General features: G+C 42.8%; 1 protein-coding gene and 1 long non-coding RNA gene across 2 annotated transcripts; one reads left to right on the top strand and one right to left on the bottom strand.

Annotated features, from left to right (window-relative positions):
* Positions 1-2,102: 2,102 nt before the first annotated feature.
* On the bottom strand, positions 2,103-15,381 carry mogat3a (monoacylglycerol O-acyltransferase 3a). Its single transcript, XM_044097290.1, has 9 exons — positions 14,975-15,381; positions 14,253-14,431; positions 14,105-14,165; positions 13,883-14,026; positions 8,389-8,519; positions 8,090-8,133; positions 7,868-7,958; positions 4,357-4,465; positions 2,103-2,592 (listed from the first exon to the last, which is right to left on the bottom strand). Exons 1-9 carry the CDS (start codon positions 15,066-15,068, stop codon positions 2,438-2,440), a joined length of 1,008 nt encoding a protein of 335 aa, XP_043953225.1. The 5' UTR covers positions 15,069-15,381; the 3' UTR covers positions 2,103-2,437.
* A 6,038-nt stretch (positions 15,382-21,419) lies between these two features.
* Positions 21,420-25,867, top strand: LOC122820565. Its single transcript, XR_006368822.1, has 4 exons — positions 21,420-23,743; positions 23,822-25,175; positions 25,268-25,719; positions 25,809-25,867. It is a non-coding gene; the product is annotated as an uncharacterized LOC122820565 (long non-coding RNA).
* The last annotated feature ends 2,012 nt before the right edge of the window (positions 25,868-27,879 follow it).

The raw sequence follows: 27,879 nt of genomic DNA, 5'->3' as shown, positions 1-27,879 counted from the left end.
AGATTAATCCCAATTTGACCCCTCAGGCCTCCACACTTTGTTATTCTGTCAAAAATCACCCATAGAACCAGGCATGGATGTCAAAGGGAGCTTTCATTAATTAATACCCGGGAAACAGTGCCTGGAATCAGGCTAGATTAATCCCATGTGACCCCTCAGACCTCCACACTTTGTCATTCTGTCAAAAATCACGCAGACAACCGGCTGGGGGGGGGAGATTTCTTTATTATATGCCCAAAACAGAGCACTGATCCCCGCAAGGCGCAGTACTTTTTTTCGCCCACAAGATGGAGCCACAGACCGCCAGACCGGGAGCTTAAATCAATAAATACCCTGAAAATAGTGCATGCAAAGGGGCTTACAGACTCACATTTGACCCCTGCAGACCTCCAGACGGCTCTCTGTGCAATTTCTAAGCTCCAGAGGGCCCAAGGGGCCATCTCAAGCCCAGACAGAGCCAAGCTGCCCGGCCACACATTTCAAACGAGCTCCCACAAACACATGGAGCCCCACAAACAACCACACGCACCTCTCGGCCCCTTGTACCCACAGTTAAGCACCCCCCCGCGGACTACACCAACCAGTGCGCGGCCCCTGGAGGCTCGTGCCCCTGGTAAGGCCACCAGACTTAAGCGTTTAATTTTTCCACCTCACGTTTTGCACTAAGTGTCTGGGCTCTTAGTGCAAATTAAAAGCTTAAGTCCGGTGGCCTTACCAGGGCCACAATAAAGAAAACTTTAAAGAGTCTGGGCTCTTTGAGGTTTTTTTTCGTGCCCCTGGTAGGGTCACGCTGCTTAAGGGGGGGTCGCGGATGGACCGAGGAAGGCCGCAGCAGGACCGAGAGTCTCCCCATCGCTGGGGAGACTCTCGGTTCGGCCGCGGACAGGCCCCGGTCCATCCGCGTCTCCTCCCACGAGGGAGAAGCGCTGACCGTAATCGAATACTCACCTGCTCGAACCGGAGATCGAACCGGAGCTCCAGCCAGCCAGCCAGCCAGCCAGAGACTCAATCGCTCACCTGCATAAATGCATCCACGCATCCACGCATCCATCCATCCATCCATCCACCCATCCATCCATCCACGCATCCATCCATCTGACACCCACGGAACCAAAGGCCCAGGGCCCGCCTTCCCGCCCGAACGGTCCGGCGGCGGACCGGAAGCCGCGGGCGAGCGGACTTCCGTCCGGAGGCCCGCGGCCCCACGGCGGGGACAACCGAGGCTCTAACCCCACTCCTCAGAGTGTAAGCTTTCCGGCAATATATAGGTTTCCCGGGGGGAAAGCATTTTTAAACATTTTTATGGAGGTCGAAAAACATCAGCCGCGCCTCGCGAACCCCGTATCCGGGAAAGCGAGGTGCTGCGGATTCAGTGAGCGGAAAATGCGTGCCCCTATGGAAATCCGAAGATTTTAGTTCACCCCACGCACACGGGAGTAATTTTGCCGTGATCAGCGCATTTTGCTGGCTTTAATGATCCTACTTTCGGACCTCCCGGGTCCCGGAAAAGCGGACTTTTCACCGTTTTTAAGAAATACGGTTTTCGATTTTTAATTCGGCCTCCGTACGTCCCCGAGCGGAAAAAACTACACCGGGCTACTTCTCAGAGTCTAAGCTTTCCGGGAATATATAGGTTTCCCGGGGGGAATGCATTTTTAAACACTTTTATGGAGATCGAAAATGACCGGAAACACCGGTAGCCCGTATCCGCTATTCCTGCGTCCCGTGAACGCCCCACAGCGGAATGAACGACACCGGGACACTCCCCACGGTCTAAGCTTTCCGGCAATATATAACTTTCCAGGGGGAAATGCATTTTTGAAAATTTTTCATGGAAGTCAAAATAGTACCGCATTGTCGAATTCATCCCTAACCCGTTTTGGAAAAAGTTTTTTTATTTACAAGGTTTTAGGTTTCCTGGGTTTTATTGGGTTTGAAGAAACTCATGGTCACATCAACATGATCGGTCTCATTTCCTTGGGTACATCTAGAGGACGGAGGAGCTGCAGACAGTTTAAATTCTAACCCTTCACCCCCACTCAGATTCGTACTGAGACTCTCTGATAAAATGGACCCAGACAGAACAAGCGGACCCATCCTGGTTCTGATTTATGTTATTTATTATCCTGTGAGGGAATCTTCAGAAGTTCATATAATCGGGATGGACTGAGGTCCTGCTGAAACTTTTTTGACCAGTTTAAACTCCGGTTTGGTTCTGAAGACTGAGGCTGCTGCCCCCTGCTGTCCACTTAGACTCATTACAGCTGAGCAGAGAACTGGGTCAGAACCGGTTCGGTTCTGGTGGTGGAAACCTTCAACAGTCCAGTTTTCTGCAGTAAGAGCTTCAGATGAAATCCAGTCAGCCAATCAGGCTGCAGGAACACAGTCAGCTGATCACAATGGCTCAGGTGTTTCTGGTACCAGAACCAGGTGGCAGTCATATGAAGGTGAGGTGCTGATGTTCTTCCAGGCCATAGAGGTTCTTGTTCTGCTCAAACAGATCCATCAGGTTCTGCAGGTAAACACTGTGGAGACCATCGATGTCCTCCGAGGTGGGACACGTCGACCGGGTCACTGGGATGGGTTTCCCGACTGGAACAGAGAGAGAAGGTCAGGTTCTACTGCAGGTTCTACTGCAGGTTCTACTGCAGGTTCTACCAGGCAGAATCTGGTTCCATCCGGTTCTATCACAGGTTCTGAACCAAGTTCTACCAGAACCAGCACAATTTATTCAAAATTAAATCTTTAATTTTATTAACTATAAATGAGCCTCTAACAGAAACAAACATGAATCTTCGAAGTGAATTTAGTTATTAGTTTAATAAGAATTGTGTTTAGATCACAATGGATGTTTTTAAATGTGATTTATAAATGTCATAAAACAAAGATTAAAGTTTAACATTTCAGCTTTGGACACAAATAAAATCTAAATGATGCTTTTTAAGTTGAGCCATTTGACCAATTTATACATAAAACATTAAGTTTTTTGACTACAAATCTTAAAATATTACATTGAGACGGGTGGAAATTAGAACCCATTAGTATGAAGTGGTGTGTAAAATGGAGCAACGCAACGCCACTGTGGCAGGTTGACAATTTGAACAGAAAAAAAACCTCAAACTGAACTTCTGTCCAGGGGAGGACTGACCGTCTGGAGTCCAGACTGAGGCATTTACTGTATATCTGTATATCTGCAGGCTGTCATGATTTAATTAAATAAGTACATTAAATTGGATTTTTGTCGACCGCGACAGCTCATTGGTTGATTTTATTGACGGACATTGGGCTTATCCAATGAAATCCCTCAGTCCTCCTTAGCTCCGCCCCTCTCCTCTGAGGTTATAAATACCACTAGTTCAGCTAACGGTTAGCTGCTAACCGGAATTCGAGAAAATTTAGAAAAATGTGTGAAACTAACTAATATATTTATTACCAAACAAACTTTTACTGCTGGAGCAGATTGAGGAACGGAGAAGGAGGGAGAATTAATGATTCAGGGGATTTATTATCATCAGAGGAGGATGATGATGATGATGATGATGATGATGTGAGACGTGACCAGGGACAGATTGAGGAAGAGTTCAGATTAGCTGCTGCTGCCCGATAAGAAGAGGAAGAAATGTTCATGAAGAGGGAGTGTTTCATGCAGGGAGGAGGGCAGGTGTGTGTGTGTGTGTGTGTGTGTTTGTCAGGTATACGGCTCAACTTACCCCAGACACACAGGGTAAGTTTAGCCATGACAATATTTTTGGACATAAAAATTTTTATTTACACTTCAGCTCCAGAACTTCCGAAAAACGGCAGATAAATTAGGGACCAAGCTAATGTAGCCTTGATGTAGGGATGCTAAATATTAAAAATGGTTCATCTTATTCCAGACTCCCTCAGAACAAACAGATAATTTATTCAATATGAATAATTTATCTGTCCATCCATTTTCTAACACCTTGAAGGTCAGCAGATGCTGGCGCCTCTCCAGCTGACATTTAGGCGAGAGGCGGGGTCGCCTAGACGGGTCACCTGGACGGGTTGCCTGGACGGGTCGCCAGTCCATCGCAGTGAATAAATTCTAACTAGATTTAAATCCAGTTTACAACCAGAAAGATTAAAGGTTTGACTGGTGGAGATCAGAACATCTAATGTGACCCGATACTAAAACCCGGTTCACTCCGTCAGGATTATTCTACTGGTTGTGGTTCTGCTCCATAAGATCCAAAACTGAACATGGAAAACATTCTGTGTGGTTGGATTTTCACTGGTTCTGAAATGGTAGGTGGTCTGGCTCTACTTTGGACCTCCAAGTTCTGTCAGAGGTTCTGGTGGGTCCAATATGGAGGCCGGGTCAGCAGAACTTACCCACGGTGTGAATGGGCTTCCTGTAGGGAATCAGGCCGAAGCTGTACTGGAAAACTCCTCTGGCGTGGAACAGAGGCATCGCTATTCCCAGGATGCTTTGCAGCCGGTTCTGCTGACACACAACATCCCATAATATTAAACACGACCAACACAGAGCTGAGAAAAGCATTCGGACTCTGAAGTCGTCCATTTTGTCTCCAGACCAACACTAGACTCCACCCCTCTACTCTGGTACCTGAAGGTAAAACTTGTTCAGCTCTCCTACCAGAACCAGAACCTCTGGACTCTGGTTCTGGACTCTGAGGTTCTGTAGAGAACAACCAGAATCATGAAACATGATGCTGCTTTCTCCAGAACCTTCTCCAAAGTTTCTGGTTCTGTTTACAGAATGATTCGGTTCTACAACAAAAGTCCCAACTCTGAACGTCTCCATGGAAACAGAGACAGGATGGACCACCTGGACACGTCCCCTACCAGGACATGGACGACCAACTGGACTGACAGCAGAGCGTTGATGAGGACAACTGTGACTCTGGGGGAGCTGCAAATCTACATCTCAGGTGGGAAATGTTTCCAAATGTCAGTTAAACCCATTCATGATGTGAAGACTTTTTTTGTTGTTCCTTGCATTAACCTGCAGTGGCTACATAGCAGACCGACCCGGTCCGGATCTGGAAAACCTGTGGCACGGCAAACTGGATGTAAACCAGACTGGGACCAGACTGGGAATGATGGGACGGTCCACATGAAGCAGGACAGAAACTGGGCTGGATCAGTCCAGGCCAAATACTGACCAGTTACAGAAATAGTCATGTCACCATGTGACAATTCATTTTCTCATAAGTCTAAAAGTTGGTGAAAATATTGAGAAACATTATTACGATTACCAGGAGAAATAACTTTTAACCAAAAGAATAACATGGCAGGTTTGGCAATATAATAAACATCACTTTAACATTTGGAATTTAAGTTTAAATTCTCATATCATAAACAAAGTTCTATAAAAACAGAAATTAGAAAAATTCTAATCAATATTTTGGACTTGTTACTATAGCTGATGTTTTTTGTATACCTACATTTTATATATGCTTATTGAATGTAAAAATGTTTTTTGTTGTTTTAGTTCTTAATAATTCTAATGTCTAAATATAAGAATATTTTAAATGGAAATGCCCGCTGTCTCCTCCTGGAGGCGGACGTGACAAACTGCAGGCTGTAGCTCCGTCTCCATAGTAACGGACTGAGCCGATAGCTCGTTAGCGTCTGGTTGAAGATCGAACTGAACTAAATCCGTAAGTTTTTCATATCTTCTTTGGTTTGTTTTTTTTTTAGCCCAAATTAATTATTCATATCTGTGTTTTCCCACCACCTGTAGTGTTATTTATTCAATGACGAATTGAAATATTTTATTTACAATGTCTTTTAGTAAAAGACATTGTAAATAAAATACAAAAAAATACAAAATACATTCTTTTGGCCAAAATTTTAGCTAACTATTTTACAGGGCACAATGTTTAGTTTAATTAATTATTATTAATAATAATGTTTCACTGACAGCTGCTGTTGTATATCTATAGCTTTTAAAATGTCATTTTTAACTATTAATGTGAATATTATTCGGCGTTAAATGTAACTTTGCTGTTAGCATTGAGTCGTTAGCATTCAGCCATTAGCCTTTGCCTGTTGGCCAGATTGATTCCAGATGTTCAGCATTGTTCAGGTTGAAATACCATTTTTAATACTGATGAATGAGTTTATTTATTCTCTCTTTATTTAAGTGATGAAGCTCAGAGGAGAATCTACTGAACTGTTACCATGACAACCAGAGCAGGTGGACATGGAGATGGAAACAGATTCATCAATATTTATGTAACAGAGTTTTAATGCCACAATATTATAAATGTGAAGTTTGTTAAAATTAGTTTATTGGTTCTTTGAATTTATTTTCTGTTTCTTCAGACATTTGTTGGTGCTTTAAGTTATGTTGCTCTTAATGGTGGGTGGTTACCATAGCAACCGGCAACTGACGGCTCCTCCCCTTTTTCTGTTGCTGTTTTAACTGAATGGCAGAAGCTGCTAACAGATGATTAACACAAACTTTATTTTCTCTTTTCTTAAGAATAAATCCAATGAACCTGAATGTGTCATGAAGTCTGAGACCAGCAAAGAAAGGTTACATATATACTGTTAGGTATATATTGTATATGTACATATATACAAAGAAAGGTTACATATATACTGTTACGTATATATTGTATATGTACATATATACAAAAAAGGTTACATATATGCTGTTTGATATGAGAATGTTGTAATAAAAGAATTGTGTTCATGTATATTGTGTTTTTATTGATATTACAAACATTAAGTTGTCTGACATCATTTCCTTCTGGCCCAGCTGTTTCAATGAGTGACGGGTCAGCAGTGGACCGGTTCTGGTTTACCAGAGGTCAAACTGTTTATGGGCCAGTAGGTGTGTCCTCAACTGGGCCACACCTGAACCGGTTCTGGAAGCACATCATGGGCCACATCTGGTAAACCACTGGACCATGTGGGCCAGACGGAGAACCAGCTGTGGGCCAGAAAGTTTATGGGTTGGTGTCTCGTTTTGTTAATAAATTAATGTGAAGTTCAGATGAAGATCAGCTGGTTTGATGGTATGATGTTGGACATGAAGATGATCTGCAGAGCATCAAATTCATCAACGCTGAGAAATAAAAATGGCTGAAGTTACTGGACCGACCCGGTACCACCAGTTTAATCCAGAACCATGGCGAAGCATCAACAGCCAGTCAGAACCAGAACCAGATGAGATCAGATTCTGGTGAAAGTTCACTCAGAATAAAAACCTCTTGCTGGTCCGTCTGGTTCTGATCCATCTGGTCCAGAATTTCCAACAGCAGCTAACAGCTATTAGCAGCCAGTTCTTTTAACTGATCATATTGGATCTGATCAATAAACCAATAAAAATCAGAACCAGATGATGCCAAACAGAAACATCTGTGGTGAGTTCATGGTTGCAGGAAATCCTAGCGCTGGGATCTAGAGATGCTTTTCACACATAGATTTATTTTAAATAGAAGCTGACATGTTCTTACCATAAAGATCTGGTTATGAGTGGTTATGAGCTACTAAAACTGTTAAATAAACTTCAAATCTGCAGTTTTCCAAATGTTTCACAATTCATGAACGCAGCATGATGATGGGAGTGGATCTTCTAAAAAAGGTCCAAATCGCCTTATTCTGGCCAAAATTCTGGAGGTTCTACACCATTACAGCCTCGAAAATGTACAAAAAATTACCTTCAAATGTTCAAATCAACATCTGGAAGCAAAAAGACTAAAATCTGGAAAAATTCATTTTAGTTAAAATAATTCAAAAACTAAAGTTTGTTTGGAGTGAAACAAAATGTAGGAAATTAGAAACCTGGAGATGTGAGTGGTGTGTATCAGTGTGTGTATCTGGATGTCAGGTGTGTGTGTTTCAGAGTGTGTGTTTCAGAGTGTGTGACCTGCAGCCTCCTCAGTGGAGATCCAGTCGGGTTTTCCATCTGGTCAAATAATTCATTTTCTCCAAATGAAAAGACAGGAACCAGCTGAGCTCTGCACACACACACACACACGCACACACACACACACACACACACATACACACTCAAAAACAATAACTGGGTCTCTGATCATGAAGCCCCGCCCACTAACAAAGCCCCACCCACCAATCAGGCTCCACCTACCCGTGTTTCAGAGCCATCTTGATGAAGCCCTTCCTGTTCTTCACCTGGAAACACAAACAATGATCAATCAGTCAGCAACGAGCAACCCAACAGAACCAACAGAACCATCTGGATCAGTCTCAGGTTCTGGTCCAATTCTGAGTTCTGATTTGGTTCTGATCAAGAGTTGAAACTGCAACCTCTCAGACCCAATAACTCAGCAGAGAAGACCAGATTAACAGAACCGGATCAGAGATGTTTGTCTAGGTTGGGTCAACCACTAGAACCTAACTGACCTCTGACCTCTTCATGGTACCTACCTGCAGAGTCAGCGCTCCGGGTCGAGCGTCCAGAGCTTCTGGAGCTCCGCCCACGGCGATGACGGCCACGTTTCCTCCTTCAGGACGGCTGAGCAGGTGGGACAGGCTGGACTTACTGCTGGACACCAGACCTGGAGGACAGAGGGACATCGGTCACAACCAAGGTTCTGTTCAGAACATCAAGCTGACCCAGTTCCTCTCCATGTGGAACCAGAGGTTCTGATTGGTTCCCACCGGTCCAGGACCAGAACGGGAGGCGGAGCTTCTAGACATCACCATCAATCACAAACCTGATTGGTCCAGACGGCGCTACCAGAACCATTTGGTACCGGCCTGCAGGTTCTGGAGGTTCTAGCAGCAGGATGGGAGGCAGATCTGCTCTCCAGTGGAACCAGTGGAACCAGCTACCAGTTCACTGGAGGCAACATCCTGAATAGTTTCTGATTAGGTCATCAGTTATCAGCTGTTAACTAGTAACTAGTAGCTAACCGTCTAGTGCAGGGGTGGGCAATTAATTTCTTCAGGGGGCCGCATGAAAAATATGAAATATGTTGGAGGGCCGATCCAGCAATGACTCAAATTTAATCTTGACTCATTATTCATTTTCTCATACCTCTTGTTGTAATAAAATATTTAAATCATATTCTTTTGTTAAGAAGAATATTCAGTAAAAATTAATAAAAATAAAAAAACAATTTGTGGTTTGGCTGAAGTGAGAATTAACAAATTAATAGTTAAAAAAAATATCGTCATCACATCTGAATTTATTTTTAACTTTTTAATCTCTCCACAATTGAAATGGTGTGTGTTATATTAATCAACTGATCAACTGCATATATGAGCAATAAATGGTTTTAAGTGTTGGAAAAAGCCTGACGAACAGATGAGCAGCTGGGCAGTGTCCCGTATGTCACAGCTCTCATCCAAAGCCAGGGAAAAATACCGGTACTCAAAATCATTCACGCTGTCTTTCAGTTGCAGCACCAGCTTCGTCGCGATGTCCTCCATCCTTCTCGTTACGTTTGCGGCGGGAGAGGGAGATGTTCTCAAAAGCGTCTTTTTTCTCAGGACATATTAGCACTGCTTAATGTACTCTCCGTCAGAGAAAGGTTTGCTCTTCCTAGCAATCTTGTGGGATATGACAAAACTTGCCTTGACTGCAGCTCCTCTAGATGCCAGGCGTTTTGTAAAAAGTGTTTGTTGAGCTTGCAACTTGGCTACGAGTACAGACGACTCAGTGACGCGCTCTTTCTCTGAAAAGTTCTTGTATCTCTTCTGTGTTTGGTCACGTAGTGACGTGAATATTATATTCCTTTAACACAGCCTCCTGCGCACCACAAACTAAACACACGGCCTTGCCTTTGACTTCAATAAAGAAATATTTCGCTGTCCATGCCTTGTTAAAAATGCAGAATTCGGAATCAACTTTTCTTTTTTTACCGTGAGATGACATTTTGTGGGGATCGTGTATTCGGCTGCTAGCATCACTTGTTGTTGCTGTGCGTTAGCATTTATGTACGTGCATTCATAAACGGTGCGTCAAGCCCTTTCAAAATAAAAGACAGCTGTGTCGCATGCACTCGAAAATACGGTGTTTTGTTTTGACTGGGGGGGGGGGACGCGGGCCGGACAGGGATGCCCAACGGGCCATATCTGGCCCGCGGGCCTTAAAATGCCCAGGTCTGGTCTAGTGGCTCTCTGGTAAAGCTCACAGAGTTAGCGTTAGCTTTACCAATTATCAGTTGGTAACCAGTTCTCTAGTGTCTCTCTGGTGAAGCTGATAGTTACCAGTTTTACCAAACAGCCACCAAGTTCCTGCTCTGACAGGAAGAGGCTGACCGGGCTGGTCAGGAGGTTCTGCTGGGTTCTGGAGAAGCTTGTGATCCAAACTAATGAGATCCTAAACTATTACAACTAAAATCCAGCGATCAGCCCACACCTGGGAGTAGTGATGGACTCTGACCTGAATGTCCAGAGCCACATAAAGACAGTTACAAAGTCGGCCTTCTATCACCTGAAGAACATTTCCAGGATTAAAGGACTAATGTCTCAGCCAGATCTAGAGAAACTCATCCATGTGTTTATCTTCAGTCGTATTGATTATTGTAACGGCGTCTTCACAGGTCTGTCCAACAAATCAATCAAACAGCTGCAGCTGATCCAGAATGCTGCTGCTGGAGTTCTGACTAAAACCAGGAAGATAGAGCACATAACACCAGTTTTAAAGTCTCCACTGGCTCCCTGTAGCTCAAAGAATAGACTTTAAAATACTGTTGTTAGTTTATAAATCACTGAATGGTTTAGCACCACAATACATTAAAGATCTGCTGCTGTTGTATCAACCTTCCAGAACTCTCAGGTTCTGGTTCTGGTTCTGCTCTGCGTCCCCAGAACCAGAACCAAACGAGGAGAAGCAGCATTTAGCATCTATGCACCACAAATCTGGAACAAACTTCCAGAAAACTGTAAAACAGCTGAAACACTGACTTCCTTTAAATCCCAACTAAAAACCCACTTGTTTAGAGTTTTATTAGAAACGTGATCAATTATAAATTTATTGACAGAATCTGACTTGATGTTTTTATTGTTGATTCTATGTTGCATTGTGTTTTTGTGTTTGATTTGATGTAAAGCACTTTGAAAGGCCTTGATGCTGAAATGAGCTATACTAATAAAATTTGATTGATTGGCTGATTGATCCAGAGTTTCTGCTCCACAGAATAAACTCAGCCCAACATGAAATTGCTGCAGTTCCACATCCAGCCACCAGGTGGCTGCAGTTCTTCATGTTGCCACCAGGTGGCTGCAGACCTCATGCCAGTGTCTTCCTGACCATCACCTTTCTGCACCTATAGCAGAACTAATTATGACCCTTGACATTTGCTGACCCTGTGATCTCACAGAGCTCAGCCAGCCAATCAGAGAGTCTGTAGCCTCCCCCTCCCCTTGCTGTGACCTGCGGTCCAGTTTCACTTTGGATGTTTTGGACCCAGCGGTTCTGATGAAACTGCTCTCATGGCCCAACTCCTCCTAGTGCTGTGTAACAGAGGTCAAAGGTCACTGATAAGGTTTGTTGTAATCTGGAGCAGAGGGAACCAGCTGAGCTGATTCGGGTTCAGAACCAAAGTCCAAACCCAGAGTCTAGATCAGGGTGGTCAGTCCAGGTTCTGGAGGGTCGATGTCCTGCAGCTCTTAGAGTCTCTCTGGTCCAACAACCTGAATCCAACAGTTGAATCTCCTCCACAGAACCAGTCGGGTTCTCCAGAGTCCTGCTGATGACATCATTATTTGACTCAGGTGTGTTGAAGTAGAGAAACATCTACAGGTTGCAGGAGACCGGACCTCCAGGAGACCGGACCTCTGGCCCTCTGGTCCTACAGGCCTGAAGTGCCCACTCCTGGTCTAGCTGGTTCTGACTGTTGGGTCCAATCAGTCTGGACTCTGGTGGTTCTGATGATACTCAGATTTATCTAGAATCCAGATTAATCCAACTTTAGTCGATTATAGGACATTAAAACCTGGATGACTCTAAACTTTATTTTAAATTCTGACAGAAGGTTTTGTTTCTGGACCAAAACCAGAACCTGATCAGTCGATTATTGATCTTTACATCATTCACTAATAAAGAACCTCTGTGTTATTTTAACCAGGATGTCATTTAATCCGAGTTTGCATGTTCTCCCTGTGCATGGTGGGTTCTCTCCGGGTTCTCCGGCTTCCTCCCACAGTCCAAAAACATGACTGTCAGGTTAATTGGTTTCTCTAAATTCTCCCTAGGTGTGAGTGTGTGTGTGAATGGTTGTGTGTCTCTGTGTTGCCCTGTGACAGACTGGCGACCTGTCCAGGGTGACCCCGCCTCTCTCCCGGAACGCAGCTGGAGAGGAACCAGCAACCCTCCTGACCCCATTAGGGACGAAGGGTGTAAGAAAATGGATGGATGGATGGATGGATATCATTTAATCCCAAATTAAACTGGTTTACAGCATTTCCTCCTTTAACCTCCAGATTATTGAATAAATGATCAACAGCAGATTCATAAATAAAATCTTAAATATTAAACTTCACATAAATTATCTACTAACTAAGATATTCAGGTATATTGGTCTGTTTTTAATTTAATTTTTTTCTGCCTTCATCCACTTTTAACTATAAAACTCCCATTGAGGCATTTATTAATTATTGTAAGATTATTTATTATTATTTTAGTATCTTAGGAAACTTGAGCTCCTTCAAAATAAGATAAGAAGATCCATACTGGTCCCAGTATAAAGTTTCCACCTCCAGTTAACAGAAATAAATGAACCAAAACTCCTGAATGATGATCAAGTTATGAATAAAACTGATCATAAATTAATTTTGTTCCAATCAGTGATTCTCAGCAAACTTACAAAACTAGAATAAACTTTTTATCGATGATAAAAAATAGACTGAATTTTATTTTAATAAACAAACTTTTGCTTGTTTGTTTTAATGAGATCAAAGGATAGAAATGATCTGCTCTTTGAAAAATAATTAAAGATAATTTTATATATCTGGGATTATCTTTATGATCAATATCTGAGTCGAATATAAACTGTTTAGAGGAAGAAATGATGAGATTTTTGTTGAGTTTTATTTTTTTATATTAATTATATTAAAAACATAAAGAATATTTTGATCTCATGTTTCCTAAATATTTTCATTGATTCACTTTTTAAAGTTCTGATCCGGTAAAATAATGATTTAAATTAATCATGGAATTTATAAATTGATGGGAACCAGAACCAGAACCAGAACCAGGTTCTGCTGTTTAGACTCCCTGATAATCCAGAACCATCAGAGGTTCTGATCCGGTCCAGATGTTCTCACCAGAACCTTTTGGTACCAGCCTGCAGGTTCTGCTGGTTCCAGGAAGTTCTACAAGTAGTGACCCGGTTGGTACTATAATGAAGGTTCTGGAAGTTCTGTTGGCGAACATCTGGATCAGAACTTTTCTCCAGGTCCAGAAACAAAGTTCAGTTTTTATTTCCCAGAAAATTTTTATTAATTTTTCTCAAAATTTTACAGAAAATTTTTTTATTTGGTTTCAGCTTCAAACTGTTTGATCTGTTTTGGTTCTGGAGGAATCGGGTCGCAAACCGACCTGAAGGTCCGTTAGGACTCAGTCAGTACTCTGGAGGATCCATTAAAATGTTCTGGTTCTACTGGGTGGTTCTGGTTCTGTTTGTGATATTTCAACATCACAAACCAGAACCGGATGATGAAACTGGAACCGGATCCTGGTTCTCCGGATCAGAACCAGAGAACCCAGAGCTGCTGCTGAACAGAAACAGAACCAGGTTCTGCTCCAGGTCTGACCTGCTGGGTTCTACCAGAACCTTGACCCATTTACAGACAGACTGGTTCAGTCTGGTGAACAGAACCAGTACTCCCAGTTACTGTTTCCTGTTTATAATATCTAAATCTGAACCAGAACTGGACCTTCTGCTTCCCGACCCGGTAGAACCGCACTCACCTCCACACATGATGTAATCCCTGAAGAACGGAACTCGGAACCAGAACGGCAGCATCAGCAGGTGGGACCGCAGACCCGGAAACAGGCTGGAGAACCCGGTCGCCTCCGTGCAAAAGTTCCCGAACGCCCCGGCCACCAGAACCCCTGGGTAAAGAACCGGGTCAGAACCAGTACCAGTGGTGGAGAGAACCGGGTCAAAACCAGAACCCCTGAGAGTCTCACCGTGGGGATGGAACCCAAAGATGTAGTTCTGGGTCGGGTCCAGATCGACGGTCTTCACCAACTGCAGAGACAATCAGTGATTAATGATCATCAATCAATATCAATATCATCTGTGGGTCGGGTCGGTTCTGGTCGGTTCTGGTCTCACCTCCAGGGGGAAGTAATCCCTGAAGTACCGCCACACGCTCCACCTCCTGACCCAATGGGATCGCCGGCCTCCGCTGGTGGGCGTGTCCCAGTCCAGCCACAGCCAACCAGCATAGAGCAGAGCAGCGACCCACCAATCAGAGACGGCCAGCAGGACGAAGGCGGCCAGGCAGAACTGGGCTGGAACAGAATCGGGATTAGTAACTGGACCGGGCAGAACCAGAACCAACCAGCTGGGTCAGACTAGAATTCTACTGGCTGAACCAGGTTTTGATGGTTCTGGTCCATCTGACCTCCTCACCAACCCGGTTCACAGTCGGACCTTCCAGAACTGTTCTGGTTCTGGATGAATCTGTTCAACCAAACCATCTGCTCTGAAATTATCCACAGCATGACACTTCCTCTACCGTGCTTCATCTCCTCATCCGGTTCTGATCTGACCAGCTGGTTCCCTTCAGAACTTCCAGACCAGAACCAGGAACCAGGAAGCAGGATCAGAACCTTTTACATGCACCGTTTACTGGTTGGACAGGAACTTATAAACCAGTAGACCCAACTGGACCAGTAGATCCTTGCAGACCCAGTAGAACCAGTACCAACAGTACCGCCCAGCCATACCTACCCAGGGCCAGTAAGGAGAAGACCCAGTAGAACCATCAGAGTTGGACCAGTATATTTACCCAGGGCCAGTAACACCAGTAACACCAGTATAACCAGTCTCACCCAGCGCCAGGAAGGAGAAGACCCACTGCAGCACCGCGGCGGTCTGCAGCCGCCTCCGCAGCGGGACGTTCAGCGGGGCGAACTGGATCTTCATGCCGGGGGAGAAGCAGCTGAAGGCGGCCTGGGGAGCGGAGAGGAGCCGCTGAATTCTCCAGAGGAACCGCGGAGGGTCAGAGAGTCAGTGGAGATAAAGAGCTTCACCTCCTCTTCCTCTTTCTCCTCTTCTCCTACTGAACTGTAACTCTCTAAACTTTCATCACAAACTTTCCACACTCCGCTCCTGCCTCTGCGCATGCGCACAGGACAGCTCCCTAGGCGTGTTCCTGTTGATCAATCAGCTCCAAGTACAGATCTATCTATCTAGATCTAGATCTAGATCTAGATCTCTCTCTCACTCTCTCAGCTGTAAAAAGAAAGGGGAGGGGACGTGCACGAGCGTGAGTCAAGAGCGTGCATGGTGACAGTTTCTGAAGCTCCGCCCCCTTACTCACCGGCGCGGTGTGGGCGGGGTTAAGACGGATTCCTCCAATCAGATCCAGCAGCGACTCTGAAGGCAGAAATTTGATTTTATTTAATTTTTATTTTTTATAGGGTTAGAGTTAAATGGCGCTTTGCCTTTCCTTCAGTCTACAATTCTCTCAAAACCATCTGGACCGGACTAAATATAGCAGGAAGTTTCTTCTGCAGTGGAGAGATCCTCCTTCAGTTTTCCCTCTGGAACTAATTTTTCCGTCTTTGGATCCTTTTACTGACCTTAAGATCGGCAAGAGGAAACATTTAAATGATCCATCATGTAAAACAAGGAAGTGGGTAGATATGGTGGTTTCCTCCAGTGTCTACAGAGACAATCGGTTTCTCTCATCCCACTACCATCCATCTTTCTTTCTAAAATCTCTGTGCAACAAATTGGATGAGCTCCAAGGACAGGTACGGTTTCAACATGAATTCAGAGACGCATGTTTATTGGCGTTTCCAGAAACTTGGCTTTCAGACAGAGACTCAAACATGGAAATGAGTATTGATGGATTTGACCAGTAAGCCTGGACTGGGATGCTGGAGTTACTGGTAAATCACAAGGAGGGGGTGTGTTTGTGAGTTTGTATGTTATTGAACGCTGGTGTAAAACTGTTTTGGTCAGAGAGACGTTATAAACTGTTTAGTGTCTCTCTATAGTCATCGGGAATTTCCCCAGATATTTATCACTGTTGTCTAAATTTATCCAAGAGCCACTGAGGAGCAAAAGTCAGAGTCCATATTAAAAGTGACACAGAAGCTGCAGTCCAAGTGTCCTGGTGCCTCTGTATTCATCCTCAGCTATTTCAACCATCGTTCATTAATAAGAAATCATAAGGACTTTTATCAATATGCCACATGTTCCACCAGGAACAACTAAATCCTGGACCTGTTATGGCTCTGTTAACGGAGATATAAACCTGTCCCTCTCCCTCTGACCATAATTGATCATAATTGAACCATAATTGATCATAATTGTGTGCAACTTTTACCAGCTTATCGTTCTGCCCTTAGGAGGTAAAAACATCACAAGACAGATCAACAACTGGACTGATGATTCCTCACAAAAACATCCCATGAAAAGCACATGTAAAAGATGTGAATCACATGTGAAAGCACATGCATTTGTGTGATTTTGGAACGTTTTGTGTGTTTACCACAAAACGTTCCAAATCACATTTTCACATATGGAAATGTGTGATTTAGACATAACTAAAGTAAACTTGTAGCTATGAATCAAGACTTCTAAGACAAGTATATCTTTACACAAAACAACAATTTATTTACTTCTGTTTGAAACTGTTGAGAACCAGAAACAACTTTTAACATCTGATCATGACACCATACAGATTTGTCCCAAATTAGATCCAGACAATAAACATGTGGAAACCAGATGAGTAGAAACGGGTTTAACACCATCAGTGCCAGTCCAGAGAGGGAAACAGAACCTCAGCAACTGGTCCTTCACGTTGTTTCAGGAGAGAATGTAGCATTCAACTGTGAACCCTCTGAGTCTCCTTAATGTCTTCAAGGACGGTTAGAACACACACACACACACACACACACACACACACACACACACACACACACACACACACGGTGGCTTGTGTCGGGGTCTTCTTATATGTGCCAGTAACCACAGGTGAAGTTGCTGTGGGTGGTGAAGCTCAGGTGGGGAGTTTTCCTTCTCCTGTTCTGAAGGTCATGAGGTCTCTGGCTGTTCTGATGTGTTGATCCATTCATTCCTCATCTGAGCTTCACTGGACCACTGGCCTCCAACAAAATGTAAAAATTAATTAAACAATATGATCTTATGATCTGGACTACATTTCATGTACACACACACACACACACACACAGCAGAGTCCTACTTTTACATTAGTATATAATTGACCAGAATGACATGGGGTGAGAATCTGATCTGCTAAATAAAGAAACATAAAGTGACGTTGTTTGGTGACTGTCCTGTTTCAGGCTCAGAAAACACTTCAGTTGATAAAACTATGATTCTCTTGGCAATTAAAAGAAAAATTACGCAATGTTAAAAACAGTAACAGGTCAATTCATATTTTTTAACTGGAAGAACGTCATAATAGCAGCTCACACATCCTCACGCGCTCCAGACATGGAGGGAGGGTGGAGAAATGGCCGTTTTATTATAACGGTCCTCAACTTTAATTTTGACTGAAAAACAGCTGCCGTGTGTTGAGTCCTCTGAGATAAAGTTTAAGTAGTGAAGCATCCACATTAATTTATTTTGGGAGCCGTAGGACTCAAGATAATGGACCTTACCAAGCTCCGCCCACAACCGACTCACGTGGCCACAAGCCTCACAAACAAAGCCTCGGCGCTTGTTTCTATGGAAACATGACTCCATTAGTCATTTCATTTCTAGCGGATTTTCACAATTTATCAGCTACTACAATGGACAGAGGAACTAACTAGTTCATGTGATCAACTGGGAGGAGGTTACTGGTTTCTCAGTCACAAGCTGGTTGAAAAACTGAGGCCAGCAGGTGTCAGTCAGTTGTGGTAGATCTGACCTTTGACCTCAATATGAGAAGCTACAGACTGATAGGAGGAACCAAAGAGCTCTGGAAAGGTAAATAAAAATCTTCTGAAGCTGGGATATAATTCATTTAATTTCACATCATTATCGCGCTAGAAGCCATTTGTTTGTTAAAATTTTATTAAATATATTTGTTCTACTTGATGTTTGTTGTGAATACAAAGTCGGCCTTCTATCACCTTAAGAACATTTCCAGGATTAAAGGACTAATGTCTCAGCCAGATCTAGAGAAACTCATCCATGCGTTTATCTTCAGTCGTATTGATTATTGTAACAGCGTCTTCACAGGTCTGTCCAACAAATCAATCAAACAGCTGCAGCTGATCCAGAATGCTGCTGCTGGAGTTCTGACTAAAACCAGGAAGATAGATCACATAACACCAGTTTTAAAGTCTCTCCACTGGCTCCCTGTAGCTCAAAGAATAGACTTTAAAATACTGTTGTTGGTTTATAAATCACTGAATGGTTTAGCACCACAATACATTAAAGATCTGCTGCTGTTGTATCAACCTTCCAGAACCTCTCAGGTTCTGGTTCTGGTTCTGGTTCTGCTCTGCATCCCCAGAACCAGAACCAAATGAGGAGAAGCGGCATTCAGCATCTATGCACCACAAATCTGGAACAAACTTCCAGAAAACTGTAAAACAGCTGAAACACTGACTTCCTTTAAATCTCAACTAAAAACCCACTTGTTTAGAGTTTTATTAGAAACGTGATCAATTATAAATTTATTGATGGAATCTGATTTAATGTTCTGTTTTGATTGTTGATTCTATGTTGCATCATTTTGTTTTTCTGTGTTTGATTTGATGTTAAACACTTTGAAATGCCTTGATGCTGAAATGTGCTATACTAATAAAATTTTATTGATTGATTGAATGACATAAACTCACAAACGAACAAGGTAATCAGTCCAACGTTTAGAAACTACAGCGGCTGTAATGAGCCACAGTAAAGGTAAATAAATGTAAAATAACCTGAACAGGTGATCAACTCAAAACCACTCCTACCTTTTTACTCTCTCTCTCTCTCTTTGTAGTTTAAGCACACCCGTTACCGTGGCAACCACCTGCGCCTGCAAGACAAGCAAAGATTACGTTAAAAACAGAACATTCAGTACGTTACGATACCAAGTTTATTTCTGGATTATTAATCAGCGCTTCCCTGATTGACTAGCTGTACTTGATGCTAGAGAGGCTAACACGAGGAACAGTTTAGTCCAAAGACTTTTCTGCTAAAATAAAATCTTTAGTGTGTGTCAGATACAGTAGTTCACACCTACATTTTCCCCTTAAGACAATCTTAGAACTAGGGGTTGAACCAATTAGTCGACTAGTCGACTCTAGGACGTCTCGCGAGTTTTTACATTTCATGTCGACTAGTCGCAGTCATGTGATTGCCGGTGGTGACAGCCTGTGCTGATCTGACAGCACAGTAAACGTCACAAGACACAAGAAAAATAAGTTAATACATTAGTTTAAATGATATGTAGATGGATGCATATTTGTGGTTTTACAGTGTTTTTAAAAGGAGATGGAGTTGCAGCTGCAGTCAACTACAAAACACGAGCCGTCTAAAACTCGCCCCCTTCCCGCTAAGGATGTCACTTAGCGGCTCGCGAGTGTCTTTGTCACGACGATCTAACTAATACATTATGATGTTATGTTGCTGATTAAATAAAGATCTGTGGTAATGACAGCTGCTGATTAAATAAAAGCCTGTAGTTGGTAATGACAGTGTACACTTGTCTGACATATAGCCGTGAGTTCGTGCTAAGAATGACACTTCGTGCTTAGAAGTGTCATCAGATCTGCTGTCAGAGTGTCTGACACTCTGACAGCAGATCTGACAGAACACTGGCTACAAAATGGCGTCTTCAAAACAGATCGAGGACAAGCCCGCATCTTGTCAAACAGGTAGAAATTCGTCAACAGTGTGGAAATATTTCACTAAAGATGCTTAATTACCGTAACATGCAAATATCTTAAATGGTTCAATCTGCTGAGTCAGCAGAGCTTCCTGCCGCGCATCGGGCGGAGGAGAAGCAGGTGGTTTCGTTGAATTCAGCTGTAACCAAACGGGATCCGTTCATAACAAGTTTGGCTTGTGATGTTCCAAAAGCACCATGTAGTCAGTGAGATAATTTGACTCCTATAGTAACTATCCAGAGATCATCAGCATCAGCCGGTGTTTAGAAAAAAAAAAAGTCAGACCCGACTTTGTGCAACAAACTTTTCCCCGCTGCTCACGAAGAATGATCTGTTTATTGCTCTTTTAATTCTCCATAATAGACTTAGTAAAAGCAGGAGAAGGGGATTGTGTGTGTGTGTGTGCGGGGGTCAATATTTGCCGTGAAAATAGCTAATAAAGCCTCCAAGTAGTTGTGAAGGGTTTTTGCGCTTACGTCACTAGGACGTCACCGCGACTAGTCGACATCGACTCGACTATTATCATGATGTAGTCGACCTTAAAAAATATGTAGTCGTTCAACCCCTACTTAGAACGTTGATGTTCTCAGATTGTCTCTTGTGGTTTCATAACCGATCATCCTGTAGTGTGTGGTGTGTTACGGTAGATCGTTGTGGCGCTCAGATCTAAATCAGGGGTTTTCCCCACTGGGAGCTTAACGCAGCCTGTTGAATGTGACAGGTAGCCAATCAGAAAGCCGGATTCTCCTCCTGCTTTCTGAGGGGAAATTACAGAGGGGAATCCCAAACAGCTGACACGGAGCAACCCGAAGTCCAGCGGACATTGGAGATGATATGTGGAAACAACATTAATGTTTATAAAACATTTGGTGTAAAGAATATAGAAATGATGAGGGGAGGAGTTGGAGCCAAATTGGTACCAGTTGATGAACCCGGTAACTTTTCAGCTGTTCTTCGTTAACGTGACATAAATAGGTTCTAATGATTTTCATTCAGTCAGGACGTTACGCTGACACTAGAGCCACATGCACTGCAGGGAGATTGTAGTAAAGCATTGATTAATGTCTGGTTTTAAAATGACTTCACTGGACTTGGAGCCATTATTTTGTGCCCATTGTTGGACACCACACGGCCCGATGGAACCCGATGGAACCCGATGGAACCGTTCTACCTAGGATTTCTGTGGGCTAATGTGTGATCTTTCAGGTTTTGAAAATGGGCCGACAATCGGCCGACAGCTCTAAGATGGTGTAGTGTGAACTGGACATTACACTGAGGAAATGAGGAAGGGAGGGTCAGTGGAGAGCAGCGGAGTTGAACCTTTTTTCATTCAGTGTCATCAACAGAAAGAGAAAAAGGCTGGAAGAGACGATAATTAAAATGAGGTTGATAGTTTTAATTTATCGTACGATTAATTGATTTATTGTTTATCGCAACAGGCCTATCTTCTTACCAAGACTGAACATTTTTTGGATCCTTTACAGTTTCCCTACACGGCCGGACGGGGAGTTGAGGATGCCACTGCCACTTTACTAAACTGTGTTTTTAAAAATCTTGAAGGTAACAGAAACCATGTTAAGTTGTTATCTGTAGACTTTTTATCAGCTTTTAACACAACCCAGCCTCATATTTTGATTGATAAGCTTCTTAACTTTCATCTGGATTTTAATGTGGTGAAGTGGATTCTTGATTTTTTAACATCCAGAACACAGAAAGTCAGAGTGAGAACACCAGATCTAGAACCGTCTACTGGGTTCTCCTCTTCTTTACATTTTGTACAGATGACTGTCGCAGCCGGCATGATAACAGGTTAATATTAAAATCTGCAGATGACTCAGTGATAGTTATGATGATGAACATGATGCTCACGGCCCTGTGGTCCATGGATCTGTTGACTGGTGTGATAAAGCTTTTCTTTCATTAATTGTACTGAAAACAAAGAACGTGTGTTGATTTTAAACAGAAGCTCCATAACACAACTCTACAGTAATTAAAGGTCAGACAGTGGAAAAATATAAATATCTTGGGACTATTTTGGATAATAAGTTAAAATTTACCTGCCATTCAGAAAACCTACAAAAAGGCCCAACAAAGATTATTTTATTTAAGGAGGCTCACAAAGTTTCTAGTTGATAAGTTATTGATGATCCTATTTTATAGATCATATATTGAATCTGTGTTGACCAAGAAAAGCCCTTAGCAGGGTAAAACATACTATCAATAAGACCTTAGGGGTTGATCAACGCTCACTTACAGAACTGTGTAAAAAAACTAATCATTAGGAAAACTAAACCCATTATTGCTGATACTTCTCATCCTTCACATGCTGAGTTCCAGTTTCTAGCATCAGGCTCAAACTTCCTGCTATAAACAGCAACAGGTTCAAACTCTCCTTTGTTCCTACAGCAACATCTCTTCTTAGTGCAGGACCAAGTAGGAGGACTTACACCAGATCTAGTAACTGTCAGTCAATGAAATACACTGCTTATTCTTCACAGGGCCACTAAGGGTTTCATTCCAATGGTGGCGCTCTCGAGCTGCTGTGGGTTTAACAGAGAGAACAAGTTTTCTGGCTCTGGTTTATGTGACTCAGAATAAAGAAGTTCTTGTCGTTTCCTGTCTGATCCACAGATATTGGACTAGATTTTTCTGCCTGTGCACCACAGATTCCCCTAGATCTGGTGTCCGTTAAACTTTCTTGCATCTCAAGAAAGCAGCAAGCAGTAAAGCGCCAGAGGGAAACCATATTATGACCAGAAGGTGAAAGGAGCAGAACTCCAACCTGGAGGCCATGTTCTAGTGAAGAACCTTGGAGAACCTGGAAGACTGAGGTCATATTGGGAGAAGATTGTTTCTGTTATTCAAGAACAAATATCTGAGAATCCAGTTTACATGGTTGATCTGAGGGTGGAGATGAAAACAGAACAAGAACCCTCCATCAGAACCTGTTACTTTCTAACTGACCTACCTGTAGAAACACCTGTAGATGACCTAAAGTCAATGGTCAGGAGGAAATCTCAGAAAACACATTCAGAAGCTGGTGACTTAAAGAGAGTGAATGCAGAATGTGATGACAATTCAAAAGATGACCAGTTACTGGCTAAGAATGCATCTCCTGTTAGGTTGGAGTTCTTTTTTCTGTTTTGCTTTTTTTTTTTTCTTTCCTCTTCTGTTCTGGGTTTTCTGGGAAGCTGCCATTTCCCTTTACAGCCACCAGATGTCACCACTGAGCGGAGCCCCTGGAGAAGTGTGGCGGCCAACCTGTAGACGCACCTGTGTCTAATTTTAGAGAGCTGCGGAGGTGCTTCATAAGGACCGACTAGCTGACACTCCAGTGCCTGAGTGTTTGCCTCTACTGGTAGACGTTTCCTTAGAGAATAGCCTTCTATGATTGAACTTGTGTTCTGATCGCTCCTTGTGTTCTTCCGGTCAGGATTCCTTGTGGTCATCCTGAGACTCCTCGAGGTGGACGAGCGTCCCCGTCTGGATTTCCCTTGTGATTCCCCACGACGCCATTGGTGTTACCAATCGGTTGCCTTCCCTCGTGTACTCACCTCCCTGGTCCCTTCCCGTGGATTCCCTGCGCCTCGCCACAGGCTGGGCCTGCCGGCGCTTCATGTCCCGGGAGCTAACCATCGGGATTCCCCGCTCGGATGTCAGCTCGCTCCCCTCTCCAGCGACAAGGCTTACCTGCTCGCTCTCCAACGGTAACCCATTTCTCCAGCCGCCGCCACCGACGAGACCTAACTCCGCCTTCAAGTAAGCACCCTCTGAAAGATTCTCAGAATTATTTCCTGAGACCTGTCCCGTGTCTCACTCCGCTTTTCTCATCAACAGTCTGACGACCGGTTTTCCTCCATTCCCAGGTTTCAGGACTGTTTCTCCCTGACCCCCACTACCTTTCCCCAAATAAATATTATTGTGTTTTCATACCGCTTCTCTTAGTGTGTTCTTGCATGTGGGTAACCCGGCTAGAACCCAACATGACATCTCCCAGTCTGATCAGAGAGGATTAGTGAAGGAACAGAGGCATTTCATGACTGACCAGTAAATCCATTCAATCCAGTTTGTGATCCTGACAGGAGAGAAATGGAATATGACCGTCTGTCCTTTGCTGATTCCTCACCTGTAAGAGGAGGACAAAGCCAAGCTGAGAATGGATGCTCACCTGATTCAGAGTCAAACCCTCCAGCAGGAGAACAATGTTGTACAGAAACATGGATGGAGGTGGAAGACCAGCGTCCAGCTGCTCAGCCAGAAGAGAATCACATTCTGTGAAGAGACAGAAAACCGGGGCAAATGTTGGAGTAGGACACACTTCCACATCCTCCTCTTCCACATCCCCTGGCTGTGAACACATGTAATGTTCCTTGCTCCTGGTTTTGGGGAATACCACCCACATCTCATTGACATACCCATATTAGTAAACCAGTAGTGTAAACAGGGTATGAACTGAGTCATGGTTTTGAAACAAATTTTAGCAGACACCAAGTGGCTTGAAAAGCTTTCATTGTTAGTGGTTTAAAATGTCAGGAGGCATTTTATTTTGTGGCACATTTTATTTTGTGTTGTGGGATTATCATTTTATTTTTCTATTGAATTAATTTATGTTTTTATGCATGTTTTAAAAATAAAATTTGGTATTGAAAGTTGGCATCTATTGCAACTGATTTTATTGCAGTAGCAGAAAGCTACCAGTAGGAGGCAGTGTGCGCTCCAGAACAGATTCAAGATTTGTGAAGCACAGATTTGTTTCCTACCTTTTCTATCCTGTTTACCGGTTAGTAGTTTGTACAATGTTCTTACTCTCACGACGTAACCATCTGAAGAACTTATTTAGTCTGTCACAGCAGCTTTTATAGAGTCTTTTGGTGTTTTATTTACCGTTGTCATAGCAACTGAACCAGCAGGTGCCAGGAGGAAATAGAGCAACTGAATTGCGGCTCTTTTTTTCGCTTTGAGTTGCTATGACAGCTAGAAAAGACAAAGTTTATTTCAGACGCAAATAAAACAATACTATGCACTTTGTTGTCTTCCTAATATAATGGGCTTTTAAGTTTTCATGGATTTCCAGCGATCCTGAATTAAGAAGACGGTGACTTGTAAATATTCTTCGCTACCAGTTAAAGCTAACGCTGCACAGCAAAGTTTACAGCCTTCACTCTGGATCAGATTCTTCAGCCTAAAGAAGGTAAAGGAGCCTCCTGTGTTATTTTCATGGAATTACTTCTTTATTCAGCCTGAAAGAGCTGAATAAAATAATTTATTTTATCTCTTCACCAGAGCTGAGCGAGTTTATGGGAAGGAGAGAGCAGACCAGATCCAGACAGCCGAGCAACTGATCTGCCTGAACACACCGCTGTAAACACCGTCCTGCTTCACAAGAAACATGCAAAACTAATAAAAAGAAATAACACGGAAACCTTAAGGAACACGGCCATATTTTTCTAAAAGCAACAACTTTGAACCTGAACAGTCAGCTTAACTAGAACTCTGACATCAGAGCTGCTCTACTGTTAAGTTACGGGCTTGTTGTGCTTCATGCTTCAGAAGTAAAAAGCCTGAAGCCTCCTTATAAATTACCCTCTGTGTTGCCCGAGAACCCAACCTCCATAATCTCAAGCTCTTCTGAAGATTCTTCTGGACCTTCATTGATTAGACTCTCCTCCCCAATAAGTAACCAAACCCCAGTGACCACCTTTATACCCCCCTGGCAGATTAATTCATCTTTACCAGTAAGACAAACCTCACTTTTACAATATTTTCTTGCTGTTTAGTTCATTCCTCACCTCTAACCCTGACCCCAACTCTTACCTGTCTCCAGTGATTCTCCACCTCACCCCCTCTGGACAAAGACGACCCGTTCTACCAGGATTTCCCTCCACAAAATAAACTATTTATCTGATTCTCCAGCTTCCTAGATGTGTTCTGTATGTGGGTCAAGTTTCTAGCACCCAGCATGACATTAGCTGAAACATTTCAATTTTTATATCAAATATAACTTTAATTTTTTTTACTTCCTGTTAAATTGGGCCTCTGTCTCCTTAAAAACTCTTGTTCTTTCTGAAGCTCCGCCTCCATGGAGTCATCCCAAGATGGCTCCTATTAACCCTTTAATGGTAAAACATTAAAGGGTAAAACATTACCCTTTAATAGGTAGCTGATGTAACGGTTGGAGAAGGGAAGTCAGATCCACATCGAAATCAGGATTCAGGATAACTTTATTTCTGTTCAAAACAAGAACATTTTAAATACAGCAGCTCCTGGGCTCTGGATTCTCCCCAAACACCCTAACCAACCGAAAGGAAAAAAATAAATAAATAAAAAAATAGCACGTTAATAAAGAAAACTTGAAGGGTGTCACCAATGTGGGAGACAAATGCCCAGCATAGTGCAGCGCTAACATTAATATATATATATGAATCTACAACATATTTTTAGAACGTTTTCAATATTTTAATACACAAATTAAAGACAACTTTGTACACCTACCTCTCCTCAGCGCAGCTTGGCGCGAACTGAGGAGGGCAGCGGGAACACACAGGATATAGCGCAGAAACAGGAAACAAAAAAATAAAAGCTTCTCCGCCAAAATAAAATACAATTCCAGAACTAAGAAAAGCAAATAAAAATGTTTTGAGAAGGTTCATAAAATAAAATAGATTATAAATAAATAAAATTAACTCAGCTACACTGACAGCAGCTAAGAGCTGCTGTTAGCACAGCAGCTAACAGCTAATGGCTGCTGGCTAGTCTGAAGGAGCTGAGTGTGGGAGGAGCTGTGTCTTGAAGGCGGGGCTAGGGCCATCAGGCATTGCAAATGGTTACCATGGAAATTAAAGGATTTCTCAAACATGAACGAATCAAAACACACCAGGTAGCATCACAACCTGATCAGAGTCAATCTTACATGATTAATGTTTATGATCCCATCAGGTTCACCTTTGGTTCTGCTGGTTTGGGTCGACTCTGATCAGCTGGTCCGGGTAAACCTTGGCTGGTCCAGTTGGTACCGACCCAGTCCTGTGGAGGAATAACCAGCAGACAGAAGACAAACTAACCACAAAGACCAAAACCAATCAGTTCCCAACAGATTCTTTATGATTATAAAGATGCTTCTGAACCAGCCTCAACCGTCTTATTCTTCTTATTCAACTCCTCCATTGACTCGTACGTGGTGGTGTTAGCCTCGCTATTTTCACAGCTAGCTTCAGAGCTCACCTTAGAAGTGAAGTTAGATAACTTTGATTGAGTTGGTTTGCTGGGGTTTTTACTAGGCTTCCTTTGTGAAAGAGGCATCACAGCCGTTTCAAACGTCGTTCAGTGTCACTTGTAACGAGTATTTTCCAGGATTTTACAGAAACGTAGAGGAGCCGAAGGAACACGTTCTCTCAGCAAGCCGCCATTACCAGAACCCCATGTTGTGTTAATTTATTTATTTCAGTTATTTAAAGTTATTGGAGCCTCAGTCAGTGGTTTTTGTCACTATGGAGAAAAAGTTCATCTGCTTTATGAGTTATGGGATGTGGATTCAGGTTCAACCAGGTGAATATTAACTAAACCCATAAAAACGCAGCTAGATGCCGATGTAAATATTATGATTTAAAGGATCAAAATGAACATGACCGATTTGTTTTAATGCTGTTGGTCAAAATGAAGAAAACAAAACAATCTGATTCTATAAAGATATTAACGGAAAATAAAAAATCTGGAAATTAGACTTTTGTTGTAAATATTTGGAGTGTGAATATAATATTTACCATAAATCATAAAAAGTTAACAGCATATAAACATTCTGTTTTATATTTCTCCATCCCATCAAATCATCCTGATCTGTTAAAGAAATATTGAGATTTTTTGACAATATTTTATTATAACAATCCCAAAATAATTAA

Source organism: Gambusia affinis, linkage group LG18 (genome assembly GCF_019740435.1).
Source record: "Gambusia affinis linkage group LG18, SWU_Gaff_1.0, whole genome shotgun sequence".
Classification (NCBI taxonomy): domain Eukaryota; kingdom Metazoa; phylum Chordata; class Actinopteri; order Cyprinodontiformes; family Poeciliidae; genus Gambusia; species Gambusia affinis.
The sequence above is the reverse complement of the archived record's forward strand: the minus strand, read 5'-3'. Positions and strand labels throughout refer to the sequence as shown.